At 42.8% G+C, this 15183-nt stretch overlaps 1 protein-coding gene across 1 annotated transcript in view; it reads left to right on the top strand.

Moving 5' to 3' along the window:
- Positions 1–15183, top strand: part of LOC128718695 (nephrin-like) — a 114743-nt gene that overhangs the window by 85473 nt on the left and 14087 nt on the right. Inside the window, exons 9-14 of the mRNA XM_053812314.1 lie at positions 1450–1586; positions 6500–6653; positions 6835–6972; positions 9010–9174; positions 9334–9477; positions 9828–9962. Coding sequence (XP_053668289.1) covers positions 1450–1586; positions 6500–6653; positions 6835–6972; positions 9010–9174; positions 9334–9477; positions 9828–9962 — 873 coding nt within the window. The remainder of the gene's footprint in view (positions 1–1449; positions 1587–6499; positions 6654–6834; positions 6973–9009; positions 9175–9333; positions 9478–9827; positions 9963–15183) is intronic.

The following is a 15183-nucleotide window of genomic DNA, read 5'->3' on the forward strand; positions in this document are numbered from 1 at the left end:
AAACAGTATTTTTGTTAAGAATATGCTTTGCTGTTAAAATTGATCGTAAATGTTTGCATAGTTTGTAAAGAGCTAATAAAGATTATACAGAAGTTGAAACTAAGATGAAGACAGATGGATGTTTGCCTGTAAACTAATCCAATCTACCAAAGTAAACGAAACATACCGAAAACTGCCATGGAATGAATACTGTGTTACCATGGAGACGCCTAGCCTATCACGCCAACATACACCACACCATACACACACAAACGCTCATACTCAAACGCTTCCACTCATTTATTGTAGTATGCCTATTCGCTCTCCGGTTAAATATGACCGTACACACGATATCGCTTCACGCAAATGCTTCGGGGGGTTCGGCCGTTCCATTTCGAAAGTGGAATTCAATTCGGAAAACTTTACTGCCAAACAGTTGCCTCGTTTAATTAAAATAGTTGTGCCCAAAGTTCGCTTTCAATTTGCACAAATCCACCATCGCGCCGTTACCAGTGATCAGCTGGCATAAGCACGTTAAGTTGTCAGTGTCAGCAGTCTGCTTTCCCGGTCCGAACCCAACCCAACCACCGAGCCTCCTCCCTGTTCCCGTGGCACATCCACCGATAGTGGGAAAGCGGTTCGCATCCCGGCCAGGATAAGCTGATTAAAATTTTAGTTATCATTTAATCGTACCGCCATTAAAACCGCCATCGGTACAAAAGCGAACGCGCATACAAAAGGAAAAGAAATAAAGAGAGAAAGCAGGATAAAGAGCACCATACAGCGCAGAATTGCAATAATTAATCCAACAAAAGCTTGCAAACAACGAACCCAAACTGTTCTAAGACTTTCGTTTTTTTTTTAAAGTAGAAGTTTCTTTTCTGCATTTTCTACATCTAACGATGGGTATATTTAATCCCGTATTGTACGAAGGAAGAAAAAACTCACCACCTCCACTCGCTAACAAATAAAGGATAAAAGCTGTCAGCGGAAATTAAGAATATTCTTTTTAGTACTCACAGGAACTTTGCTTGCATAATGCCAGGGGCAATCAACCAAGTAAAAAGAGTCTCACGTAAAGGGGTTCTGTTCGAGATGTTAGTGCATGTTAACAGAAAATTGTACAAGCAAAATGGCTGACAGAGGTCATTTCGCATGGAACCCCTCCTGACAATACGGTCATCAATCGAGCTTTGTGACAAATAGCTCTGGTGTTTCTACACAAGATCAATTTCCCTTTAACAACTGTAGCGTCATAAATAACCTCACAAAACATGGTGACACATGTGTGTTGTTTTTTGAAGGAAATTGAACGAGTCCAACATCCACTCTTTGTAAACCGAGCTAGAGATACTAAGTTAACTAGAATTTGTCGAATTACGACGTTATCGTTTTGATAGAAATATTTCAAAATTTATATACAACATCTACACTTCAATAACTGCATTTTTCCCCCCGTTTATCCTGCAGTTCCTCCTGGACCACCGATTATTTCCGGTTACACGGAAGGATCCATTTTGGCGGAGGGTACGAAGCATAAGCTCATGTGCATTTCGTCGGGCGGCAATCCATTAGCAACGCTGGTTTGGTACAAAAACGATAAAAAGGTAAGCTGATCAACTGATTATTAATACATTCCGTAGCATAATTTTATAGCCATTTTAATAAAACAAAAAAGAAAGGCTTGACGAAAAAGAATGGTTCGATCTGTGTGGATAGCGAAAATGAATTTTTGATAATTTTTTTTTCATCACCCAACATGGCCGATGGCGTTGATAGATCGATGGCGTTGATGTGTCCGCCACAAAGCTTAGGGTTATGGATCGACAGGACCATTATCGGTTCATAAGACACCTGCAGGTGGCCAAAACCGTGAAACCTGTTCAATAAATATGTAACACATTTTCCCAATAATCACTATGTTGTATCAAATTCATAGTTACACACGATAAATCCAAATATTTTCAATATTTGCAAATAGTTCATATTTAAACATCGTAAAGTATTATAAACCCAACGCCAAACAACATTTCACTATCTCTTCAAATGTTTCCTTCAATCTCATCAATCAATTTGCGATATTGTTTTCGAATGTACGATCGAATGTATCAGCTTTAACTAAAAATCAAGCGAATATGGTATTAAATAAACAAGTTTATTCATGTACTTCTTGCTGAGAAAAACAATTTTAACAAATAATCACCTTTTTCATCAGCCTTACCACCCCATTCCAACGTTGTTTCTTTGCCGCAGAATGGAAAATCGAAAGCGAAAAATGTCGATCGTATACGAAGAAAACGTTTAAAAGCTCAGCAGAAGGAATGCTTTGTCGATAGATAAAATGGGAATAAACGTGGAATGGAATAGAGGAAACAAAAAACATCTCCTGCAAACTAACCCTCTCGCGCAGTGCTTAAGTGCATACGGGGCGAACATAAAAGAACCGAAGTTTATTAAAATATTTTCCCATAAATCAATGCCCAGGGGTTTTGCCTTGTACCACCAGTGGCCAATGTTGGTAAGCTAAAGAAATCTTCTAAAACATTCTTCGCTTCCATCGTGCGTCACCATTCGCAATCTGACGGTGCTCCGACTGGTCGTTCCGTCGCATCCTTTTCGCCCATGCCGCATTCTGTTCTCCGTAGGTAACAATCAAAGTCACACTCGCAAGAATAATATTCACGATAATAAACGCTTCAAATTGAATTCCTTTTCAATGGTGGACAGCGGCGATGGTATGCGGCAGAGGGAATGATGAATGGACGCCTCAGGGGAAGCGAATGCTAGTGGCTGGTGGCCACTCGGCACACAAAATGCCGAGCATGTGGTCAAAAGCCCCGGGAACGTCAAACCACAGGAATGGCCAATCGAAGCGTACGAACCGTGTCGTCCGTGAACGAAGCGGAAAATTCTGAAACTCTAGCTTGAACTAAGCTTCGTCTCTTCGGTACGGCAGCAAAACCAAAAAAAAAAAAAACACCCCCAGCACGGATGGTCAGTACGGCGCGAACAAATTTTATTGGATTTTGGGTTTCTTTCCACACGAGCTTCCGAGTGGTCTGGTTTGGTCAGAGAGGCAACGTGTAGAGTCGAACAGCATCCTATCGAAAAGCGATAAGCGAGTTCCTCGCAGGAAGTCAACCGGAGCAGAGCACAAAACCACCCGCGAAAAGGCACACAAAACCTGCCCATAGCGATATGAATACTTTACGTTTTGGCTGGGTGGTAAGGATTTCATGTTCCGTTTTCAACCATTGGACCCTGGCAAATCCCACCCGGATCCCCACCCGGGCTTTGCAAACAAAAGACCACTATCTAGCAAGGAACACGTCCACGGGATGGTGAAGACGAACGGCAAAAATATATATTGGCCAAAAAGCGTCATGAAAACCGTCGATAATAAGATAAGACTAAGCTCTGCAAACCTCCCGTGCGTTCACTCCCGGAACTCCTTTCTGGTTCGCGGTATTGAGAGGCAGAAGAAACAGCCCAGCAATTGGAAACATACCGACACGCCCGGTAAAGCTTTGGCCGGCGAAGAAGGCAAGACGTGGGACATTAAATTTTAATTTATATCATTTGATCCATAAATATTTATAACAATAAAATAAACAATATCTCGTTATTATTGCCTTTCAATGCACGAGGGCGTGTTGATGGGCTTTAAAGGCCATCGTAACAACAGTCACTGATGGACGCCACCGACAACACGACGGTACGGCCAGCAGCAAGAGGGATTGTTTTGCTGAGCCTTCCTTTACCCATAGAGCCGGTGGATTCGGTGCTGCTACCTCCCACCACCATCCCACCCACCAATCCTGGGATGGGTTGAGGTTTTCAGTGCTTTTTTTCTCCACTCCAATAAAGCTTAGCGGAGTTTGTTTTGTTCATGGAGCTTTTTTATGTCGTCGATGTTGGGGGCTCTACTTGTGCTTTACTAGTGAACCGTCGGCCATAAGCAGCAGTTCAATTCCGGAAAGCTGGTTTTATGACGTTTCGGTAGCGTGACGAAGCAGTCGAGAAGATTTGCTTCGAAGAAGAGCACACCCTATCCAATATACCACACCACTACCACACACACACACGAGGCGTCTCTCTGTCCGTGATTGATAAAGCGAAAATTTGATATCCTTTTCATCCGCTCGACTTACTTGTCTCCTTTTTTTTTGGGGAGAAGGGGGACTGCTGTTATGCTGCTGTGTGTCTCCCATCTGTCCCGTTTCATAATCGATAAACACTCGCAGATCCACAACCGATCGTACCATGAGTGGCTTTTCGAGCACACCGTCTCGAAAAACTTGGAGTCTTCCGTGCCCCCGATACCCTTCTTATCTTTCGTTGGCCAACGAAAAAAATAAATCCTCCCCAACCCAACGCCCCACGCCTTTAATGCCCGCATCGATGTGAGGTCCGGGTGGCGCCTGTGATTGAATGGTATTAAATTTGCTAACTGCAAACTTTGTCCGTCCACTTGGGTGACTTCTTGACTTCTATGGCCTATGGGCGCGAAAGGCCCTAGCACCGACCGGTACCCTCCTTCTTAAAAAAAAAAAACTCGATGCCAATAAAATAAAATGTGTCCCTTTTATGGTGGATATGAAGGCGTAAAATGGCGAAAAGCAACTCACCCCCAATACCGTTAAGGATTTATCCTCACCGTATAACAAACGGTGGCATACACAAAAGCACTGATGAACAATGAAATGGTTAAGCACATCGTTGCTTCCATACTTGTTGGAGGCAGGGGCTGGGGCTTTTTTCGTGCTCCTTCTTCGAACAGTTTATTGTTCATCAAAGCGTACAGTATGGCGTGAAACAGATTTGGGTGCAAAGTGGATTTGCACGGATGGACGCATGTTTCGGTGTATATTTTCTTCGTAAAAAGCATCATTTTCTGACCTCCAAGTGCATCTTACATTTCGTAAGATGAAGTAAAAAAAATAAACATATTTTTAAGAATTTGGTATACTTTTTCATGATTATTAATATATTTTTACCATTCAATTCTGATAAATATTTGAAAGGAAAATCTCAAATTTCGTAGAGCAAATTTTTTGGATAACCAATGCATCACAAAGAAATTTGTTCATCAAATGCCAACAAATAGGGTATGGAACCAAGAAATGCTGTCCCTATCGGTAGTTGACAGCATAATTAAGCCGTTGATAAACACGCCTGCAAGTATGCAAGTCAATAATTCTTTTCTGATGTCAATCACCCGAGGTTAAAAACTTCCATCGTTGTAGGCAACCTCAGGCTGGAAAGTTTCATAACTAACAACTATAAGATGTCCCTGACTCAATATTCTACTAGCAAGAAATTTTGCACTTTGCGATTGCATACTTTCAGGGGTTGTTAGCTCAAGAGACCACTTTGCGTAATATCGCCTATACACTCAAGCTGCAGTTTAAATGGATAACCTTCGATTGGTAAAGAAACTATTTACTAGAACTTCAATGCAGGTGTGTCAAACTGTGTCATAATTTTGATACAGCAATTGCTTTTCTGTCCACAATATGTTCTACATTTCCTCGCTACCGTGAAGTAACTGGAAAACATATAGCGCACACTTTTTAAATTGATTAAACAACTCTTCAGCGAACTAACCGACAGTCTCAGCCACCCATGATGATGCTGGTAAAGGAATTGAACCTTTTTAAAAATGTATCAACCACCTTCCGCTGAACTTTGCACAACACACACACACACCGAGAAGGTGAACGAGATTCGCTCGCTAAGTACGAGAAAACTTATAGATCACATCAACGATCCTGTTTGTTCACTTTTTTTTCCACGATGCTTCATTCACTTCACCCAGCAGCACATATGATGCGGCGATAATACCCATGTAAGCTGACACCAGACTGCCTGTCAGCTGCGTTAGTTGATGATACTGCTCGCTGCTTAACTTGGGCGCGCGTTTGCTCGCATCACGATTTGATGCGACGCTGTGGACCACGCCGTTGGCACAATTTTCATTTCATCGTTTACCCTTTTCGCTCCGTTTTCTGACACGATTGTCTCATCATGTTACGGAACGGTCGTGTTTCCACTGTGTGCGCCACACTTTAGCATGTCACCTTCGCGTTGTAGCGATCGCTGCAACTCATAGCGCCCGGTTCTTATTAATATCATTTCATATGTTCATAACTAATTCAAAATTCATTGAGCTTACAGGCGGGGCACTGTGCGGGGTGTACGGTGTGACTTTTACCCCAGAGTTCACAACTCTTCTTAGTTGTTGGGGAGAAAACGGAGTTCACCAGATACCATCAGCACACGCTGGATGTAGTTTTCTTATCGAGATATTCCTTCCCGTCAAATTCCCACAACGCACCGCCAGTGCAAGATGTATGTAAACTCACAACTCGTGAACATCATGAATTTTTATGAACCTTCAGGCAACTCTCCCATGCTACGGAATGCTCGATTATCGATTTTCTTTCTTTCAATACGTATTTCTTTTCTCCACCCGCACTTACTCCCTGCTTGGCGGGGGCTTTTTTGGCATTACTTTCAGATCAAATCCATAAGCAAAACGACGGACCAGTCGGTGTCTGCCGAGCTGTCGATAAAAGCGAACGTAACCGACAATCAGGCTCAGTATCGGTGTGAAGCACACAATTCGGCCACCGAGATTCCGCTCTTCGAGACGAAAGTTCTGACCGTGCACTGTAAGTACCGGCAGGAATACTTGCCACCCGAGTGCTTGAAACGTTAGAGCATTCGTTCCAAATCGTTCGCACGGTTACTACGGATATTTGCGTATTATTTCGTTTTTCTCTTTACTTTCACTGTGTTGTTTATCTTTTGCAATCTTTTTTTTTTTTTCAAAACCCCCAAAAACTCGCTCAGTCGCTCCGGAGACGGCCAAGATACGGATGGAACCGGCGGAACTACGGCCCGGTATCGAAGCAACGCTGATATGTGACTCCAGCTCCAGTAATCCACCGGCAAAGTTAGCCTGGCGGCACGAAGGAACCATTCTGGAAGGTGAGACCCTTGCTTCTTTTTTCCCCCAAACACAAGCTCCACTACGCTAGAATGTAATCCGGGACAACAGTTTGATGGCTGGCTAAGTAAGCGGTGGCAAGGTACTCAAGGGAACGGGTAGCAAAATCCATTTCTCGCAGCGATGCGCATCATAATGTGGCAGTTTTGCATACACCGGGTTGGATATGCGTAAAATTTCACAAAACCAATACCGTGTGAATTGATGCGCTGCTGCAGTAAGAAATCAGCATCGAATGTGTTCAATGTTCTCGTCGATATTCTCGCACGGTTTTTGTTGTTTTGTCAATCATAGGTTTCGTTTTTCAATTTAAAGCTACACTGTATGCATATCAACTGATTATTCCGCAGAGTGTTGAAATATTTCAAGTGCTGCAAACACAAATCCGCAAGACTAGAAATTGATCGACTATTTCTATTTGTTGGCTGTTTTTTCAGATTGTTTTATTGAACATTTATTGCTTTAAATTAAAAACAGTTGTATTTGGTTTTCAAATATGTCCGATTTTCAAAACGTTATTGTATTTTGTTTGATATTGAATAATATTTGTTTCCATTGGACTTTCGAGATCTCTAGTACTAAAGATCAATGCCTTTATACTTTATTTCAAAGCCTACAATGACATATATTCTTGTTTATCCAATTATTTTAGTAATAACCTACATTAAAAAATATACAAACAAGACTTGTTCACGTACACAGTACAATCGTGTATTTTAAAAAATGGTCTTTTTTCTTAACTGATTTCAGTCGCAATAGCAATCCTGTGTTAGTAAGGTTCTACCAACAGTAGATATTGACAATCTTTTCGATGAATGGTCTCAATGGCTGTCATAGTTCTACATTTGCCGATAATCATTCTGGTTATGTTTTTTTGTAGAATCAGATTATTTTGCTCTGTTTTGATAGTTGACAAATCATTTAAGTTTCCATTTGTTTTTTAGTACTTTTGAATCTCTTTTAGTCTATTGTATAAAAAATAAATGTAACGTATCTCCGACAAAAACTTTCAATTATTTGAATGCTATTATTTGAGTGTACAGTGTATGATTAACCAGAAGAAAATTATTTATTCGATCATATTTAAACAAACAACAAAAATAATTAGTTCTACTTAAACTGTACAAGTATCGTCTGAAGAAAAAATGTTGCATTCCTATTTTCCTTTTCGCTTGTGAAAATAAACTTTATGTTGTCTTTTAGCCTTTTTCCGTATCCTTCCTTGTTTCAATTCAGTCTCCGATAATTAATTAATTTTACGCACATAAAACTAAGCGCTTAATTTTACATACAAAATATTGTAAATTTGAAATCATTTCACTCCAAATCATTACATACATCGAGAGCCCTTTTAATTTTTAGTATGATTTGCCCGTACACAAATGACTTTTTAATCAATGAACCCCCAAACACAGCCCTTTAAACAATCGGTGGCGTAAACAAATGGATTACGCCTACTGATTGACGTGAATGAACAGTAATCATCCGCCACGCGCTACACAAACGGCTGGGAAATTAATACTTTCCATCAAAAGAAAAACACCATCAAGAGACGCACGTGGTACCACAAGAATCCTTACGAACAACATCCGGGGTTTTTGGCGGGATTTGCATGTTAAGAGTGCCACGCTGTTAGAAAGCAACAGATACACCTACACCTACGCGAAAGCTTATCCAAACCCGCAAACCCTACAGCTTCATCCCGCACAACGCAAACACCGTTGATATGGCGATGATAATGGAATTTGACAAGAATTTACGGAACTCATTTCCAGTCATCGTCCCGAGGGCGTGTACATCAACCACCATGCCACGCTCATCGCTTTCGCATGTACAGTTCGTTCTGGCAGCAGTTGGTTGTCCATATTTTTTTTTTGTGTGTGTGTCTCCCGCAAACCGTATCCTCCACACAACCTAATGCCATCCGCTTGTCTCTTCTTTTCGCCCGTATGAAAATTCATCCCCTGGTTGTAATGGAATCGAACGTCACGGCTTCCGTATGTTCACGGTGCCGGCAGGAACGAACAACTCCTCCAAGCCTGGACTGTGGGGCGGTACCGTGTCTTCGCTCGAGCTGAAGCTGAACATCACGCAGGATATGGATGGCCACGTATACACCTGCCAAAGTACGAACGAGATGCTGCAGCGTAGCATCAATGTGGCTGTCAATTTGCCGGTGCTGTGTAAGTGTCTACCCCGCTCGTACACTCGGTATTGCGCCAAACGCTCCGGGTTGCGAAATCCAATTGCCGAATCCATTCGATCACGGCCCAACGTTCAACCGGTGCCCGGGAGCGATGTGTGTAACGGTGCGCATTTCGGTGCGCTGCTTGTACTTGCAGATGAGCCCCAGTTCGCACCGCCGGACGAAACAACTGTCGGCGGGGTGGAAGGAGAGCCACTGGCCGTTGCCCTGGTCGCGACCGGTAATCCCTCGTCCATCGCCTACACCTGGACCAAGGACGGACAACGGATCGCATCGTCCGGTAGGTTTTCCCCCCGCTACCTGCTTGGTTAACCTCAATCTCACAACATTATCCTGGCCATCGGATGTCGTTCACATGCACTCTCGCTGACTGTATTACCTCGCCGTTTGCCATTCCGAAGTTCATTCCAGTAGTTTGGATTTATTCGACCCTTCAATCTCATGCAGCACACCAAACGTGACCGCAGGTCCATTAAGATAATCTACTCGATTAATACTAAATCTGTTCGTTTTTTTTTTCTCCCTGTATCCCTTTCCTTTTGGTGTGGAACCCTCTACCACCTTTAAAAACAAAACCCTGTACGACCCACGTTATGCCTCTCCCCACCAAAAAAAAAACCCCTTCACCAGGTGTACCGAGAATCGTCTCGGAAGGACCGATCCTTAACATTACCAAGCTGAAGTGCTCGGATGCCGGCGTGTATACGTGCGAAGCCATCAACTCCCAAGGGTCGGCGATGATTAATATCACCCTGCAAGTCAAGTGTAAGTAACCGCACCAGATAAACTATTCTCGAACCTCAGTGTTTGCCTTAACGTTAACGGGCCCCACTTGGCTGGGCAGATAGGTAGGCAGCACTGGATGCGGGCACTGGAGAAATGGGCAGAAAATTGCAACGATACGGGTCAGTGCAGTGATTTCAAACCCTTCCAGCTTGGCCGTGGGCCAAATTGGCGAGCTGCTGGCTGTTTTATTTTCCCCCCCGTTTCGGAGAAAATAAATATCTGGCCGATGGATATTTATGGGTTTTTATGAAACACATGAGCTTCACGATACTTTGACGCATACGGACTTTGTTTGTGTTAATCGATTTTCAAGTTACTTCATCTACACTTACATCGGTCTGTCTTGTATATAGTTGTAAACTGTGAGTGATTATTTGTTGTGCTGTTGTATTACGCTCGTTTCATCTTTTCGTTTCAAGGGTGTGTCGGATATGTAAAACTTCAATTTAAATGAGTATCTGTTCCCCTGAATTCCTTTTCTGCAACTTCTCCAGTTTGATATGCAGAGCAGCTTCAAAGAATACACGTATCCCATGAGATAAATGGCTCCTTTTGTAAACTGATTAGGAGTTGTTGAAATGAGTTAGTTTATAGCACAAAATGTAAGTGGAACAGTAAAAATAAGATTGATAATGCCGTTAAAATGGATTCAACACATTTGTTTAATTATTTTTTGATTTGATTAAATGATTATATTACGAGCATAGAAAGAAGTCCACTTTATTATTTTACATTTATAAACGATTTGCGGATTTCTCACCGGTTATAGTGTATCTACCGACTAGGTATAATCTTTTCGAATTTCGAAGTCAATTGAACCAATTCATTCTTTCACTCGATTTACGCTATAAACACCGATCGGATCTGATCTACAGAAGTATCTTCAGTTACAAAATGACATGAATGTGATACCGTTACACACAGTGGAATAATTAAAACCGAAGTATTAATCCAAATATTCTAGTAATTCGATCTCATATGAAGCCTGTTTTTTAGCCATAATTTACTGACTGTGCTATAAAACTGGCTCATATGCTAATAACTTATGTTCGGTGATCTCCCTTTCTTCCATTGATTTCGGACAACCCAACCCTTGTTGGGTCATCCACCGGCAGACAGAGAAACCGTTGTAGGCACACGGATAGGTAATGAGATTAAGGCACTGATCTGTCCACTCAACAGCGTACTGTTAATCAGGATCATAAGAAGTGGTTTTATGAGTCTGGAAAAATCGTTGTAGATCCCATTATTGTGTCAATAAGATCGTTCAGGCTTACGTCACTTAAGCTGTTAGCTACTCCATATTGATGAATATGCTGGACATAGAACATTTCAAAGAACGGAGAAGTTCATGGAAAGTTGATGATGAAGTCTATGAAGTTTGCTTGATATGACTGGAGTAAGAACCGCCATGATAACGGTTGGAAAATAAAGGAGACCTCTTTTGGGACAGAATTGACTACTGATGAAAGATCCAGGAACGCGAGCTACTTCCTCAACAAAATCAAATGAAGCAGGCAAACTACATTCTTTTAGAAAAAAATGGAATACGTGGATATGTTGAAACCTTCCACTGTATTTCGTCGACCAGTCGAAGAATGTGTTTGACCTCCAAGTAGAGTCTATCATACGGTCAATGTGTAATGCAGCTCACAAGGTAGATGGGCACAACTGAAGCATTTAAAGCATCGTTGAGAATTCTGAAACAGTTCGTGTTTTTTTCTAAATCTATAGTTCTCAAAACGTTAAATCATAAGATTGCTAATAGCATAAAAATCAAATCAAATATTGGCGGATAGTCAGAGAATACGCTAGTGTATGAATAGTTGCCTACATTTAGGCGTTTTATTTTTTTAAACTTACTCAGCCTTTCCACAATTTCAAAAAAATCCATTTATTGAAATTGAAATACACATTGTGCATCTTAAGCTACAGCATAGTACAGCATACATCTTCAAGATTTAAAAATTAATGTAACACAGTACATCATCACAATTGTCCCACTTCTAACCGCGTTGCAAACGCCACAGTAGCCTCTAATTGATAAGCCGGTCCAATCAATTCATCTTCATGACTTCACGTACTCACCCGACAATTCGCCAGTATTGCGCATTTAGCAGGCACAAAAAATACCGTGAAGAAACCATTCTTCCCCTAGCACCAAACCCCGGGCACGCATTGCTCATCATGACGTATGGTAAAAAATGGCATACTTTCAACCGGTTTCACCACGTACCACCGTACATCGTTTCCGGTTCGGTGACGCACTTGGCACCGAGCATAAGTCATAAATTCACTCGACAACACATTCATTCCCGGGTAGGCCGGCGTTCTTTTCATGCGTTACTTCCTACGAACACTCGCCACGTGTGTGTGTATGTGACTCCATTCCGTGCCACATTTTGCAAACACTTCAACGCTCCAAAATCGGAAGCCACCACGATCGGGCAACTGTATGTATCGTAACCATGGCAGCGGAAAGTGTAGTTTGGCGCACAATGTAACTAATGTTCGTTGGTTCTCGCTGGTTGAACAGCTCGCGCTAGAAGCAACCGTTGGCAGCCAGTAGTGTGCTGGGAATCTGTGGGAAAACTTGCCAGCTGCTAGCACGTACCGCGGCACTATCAGACGGGGTCGTGGTAACGAAAAAAAAAGCAGCGAAGAAAGACAAAACCTGTAACAAACGCGTGACCGAATGGAGCAGCGCAAGACGCAAGTGTCAAGGCGACGTCGTGCTGCTGTATGCGGTACGCCTCAGCGCCCCAAGCTGAACGGCCCGGTGGAAGATATAATGTGTGATTTATTTGATAAAATTAGTGTTTTATATCCGGTCATCAATCACCGGAAGGTGCTACTATCGGTACCGTCGGCGCCTCGCACAAGCGATTGCCGATGGAGTGAAGCCATTGGGTGGTTTCGCACAGTTACACACACCCGTGTATGCGTGCATGCATGCGTGTGCCTCTTGTAAACACACCGAGTACAACACACTTTCGGAAGTGATTTTGGAATAGCGAATGAAGACATTTCCACACACACACACGAGCACAGGATCCCCCGTGAAATTCCCCGGTTCCCACGTAGTTCGGTCATGCACAGCACAGTGAATAAATTGAAGGAAAATGACATTAGCCGGCGAACATTGGAAGCGCCACCGACAGACACGCGCGGAAAGGGAAGGATACAGTTATCCGTTTTGCCTCCAATTCGGGGATGCCCATCGAAAAAGGAGAAACTTTTGATGACCAAACTAGTGTGTCGATCCCATCCGGTGGCTGTCCGTTTCGTTGGAGATCCGTTTTGGGATGAATAGCACCCGCAATAGGACGCACCGTGCTGTGTTCGCACAGTGCCGAACACGCTGGATTCCGATTTTTTATGGCCCGGCCTGACCACTAGCATTGCACATCCTAACCAAAAACCCCGTAATGGGGACACACCGAACCAGGCCGATCGGCCTTTGATGATTCGACCAACCAACCAACCAACCATCCAAAGGCCGCCTGATGTCGAACCGGTACGGTGACGCCATCGTCAACTGTTGTCAACTTGACGTTTATGTTAACGGTAATGACCCGTCGGAATCGGCGCAAATGGTCCGTAAATAATGGATTAAAAGCGTTCCCTTCCAAACCGCCCGCCCGCCCGCCGACGCTTCAATAAACGTAAATAAAAGGTCACCCCGAATAAAAGGGCACCAGGCAAGCTGGCAACCGTTTGAAGATATCTTCCCCTTGGACTGGGATCGAACCTTTGCTCATCACGTATGGGATGGGGGGGGGGAGGCTGGGGCGGGTGAGCACTTTGTGGTCACCTCAAATCATACCACACCATTCAAAAGTGGGTGAGGCAGGGAGTGGTTTCTCTTTGTCTCTAGTACACACGGCACGACATCGAGCGTGCCCAACGGCTGACATAATCTGATTCATTGCTTCCCTATCAATCATAGCGTTCTAGCATCATCATCATCATCTTCATTATCAACTATGATTACGGTATCAATAGACAAGAAGGGTGGGGATATATTTTGTCTATGCTTTCATTTTTCAACAGCATCCAAGTACCATACATGCCGATCGGAGCTAATTGACGACCCTGAAATGTATCCGGAATTAGTCAAATTAACCCCGTCCGCTGTACACCGAGTGGGTGCTTCAACTTTGTTTTTTATTGGTGTACCTTTGTGAACAATCAAACTGCCAATCCTTTCCAACAAGCCGATCCAATGAAACGGTTGAATGACACGGACATGCGAATTAACCACTCGCTCAGTGCGAAAATCAATCACCGAAAATCAAGACCCTATTTTTCCCTCTGATTCCTGGTTACCCTTTTTTTTTAGAGGTGGATTGCAGAAGGTATTCACCTCCATTGTAATGTGGTTCGGCTGGTTTTTTCCTCTCTCACTCCTGTGATCAATTCTTCACCATCAAGAAATGCCCGAACGGGTATCCCGGATGATAAAACCGGATGGAAATGAAGGGAGATGAAAATCAGATCCGCCTAAAAAGCATTGCAAAACGTGCGTGAGTAATTGCGATCGTAACAAGCTGGGGGTTGATGCCGACTGGAGCAAACATCCAACAGCAACAACACAGCAGCAGAAAAAAATACCACCGGGACACCTCGATAAGAGAGTGATAGCGCAAATAAAGGGCAATTCGTGCACGAATTACGTTGTAAGGGTTTTGTGACCGTGGGCAATGACATTTGAAAATGGCGTAGCCGTAAACCTGTTTTTTTTATGTACCAGCTTTACTTTACATTTCGATTTTATTTAAGCGCTTAAATTGAGGATTCAATCGGCGGCGGATGATTTTAAGCTCGGGAAATAACAAAAAAGGGGTTTGATATGGGAGAGATGTCTACTGCAACTTCTTGGTGTAATGAGACCAAAAGGATACATAGCAGCACAATCATATTTGAAGCCATTCAATAAATGGTCATCAATAATTTGAAGGTCTTGATTGAAGTGTATTGTGCGTTAAATCATAAGAAATTCGTTACGAAAATGTGTTGTATTCATTTTTCCTAGATGGGTTCCAAATGCTAACGCCTCAAAGTATGCAATGCCTTACCATTTTGATCTAAAGATCATGTAGATCAGCTTTGTCCAACTGATTTAGGCTCGAGGGCCATTTGCATCTAAAATCTTTCTTGGAGGATCAATCTACTACTTTGCTAAAATGTGGAAGCTGTG

This window comes from Anopheles marshallii, chromosome 2 (genome assembly GCF_943734725.1).
Source record: "Anopheles marshallii chromosome 2, idAnoMarsDA_429_01, whole genome shotgun sequence".
In the NCBI taxonomy this organism is placed as follows: Eukaryota; Metazoa; Arthropoda; class Insecta; order Diptera; family Culicidae; genus Anopheles; species Anopheles marshallii.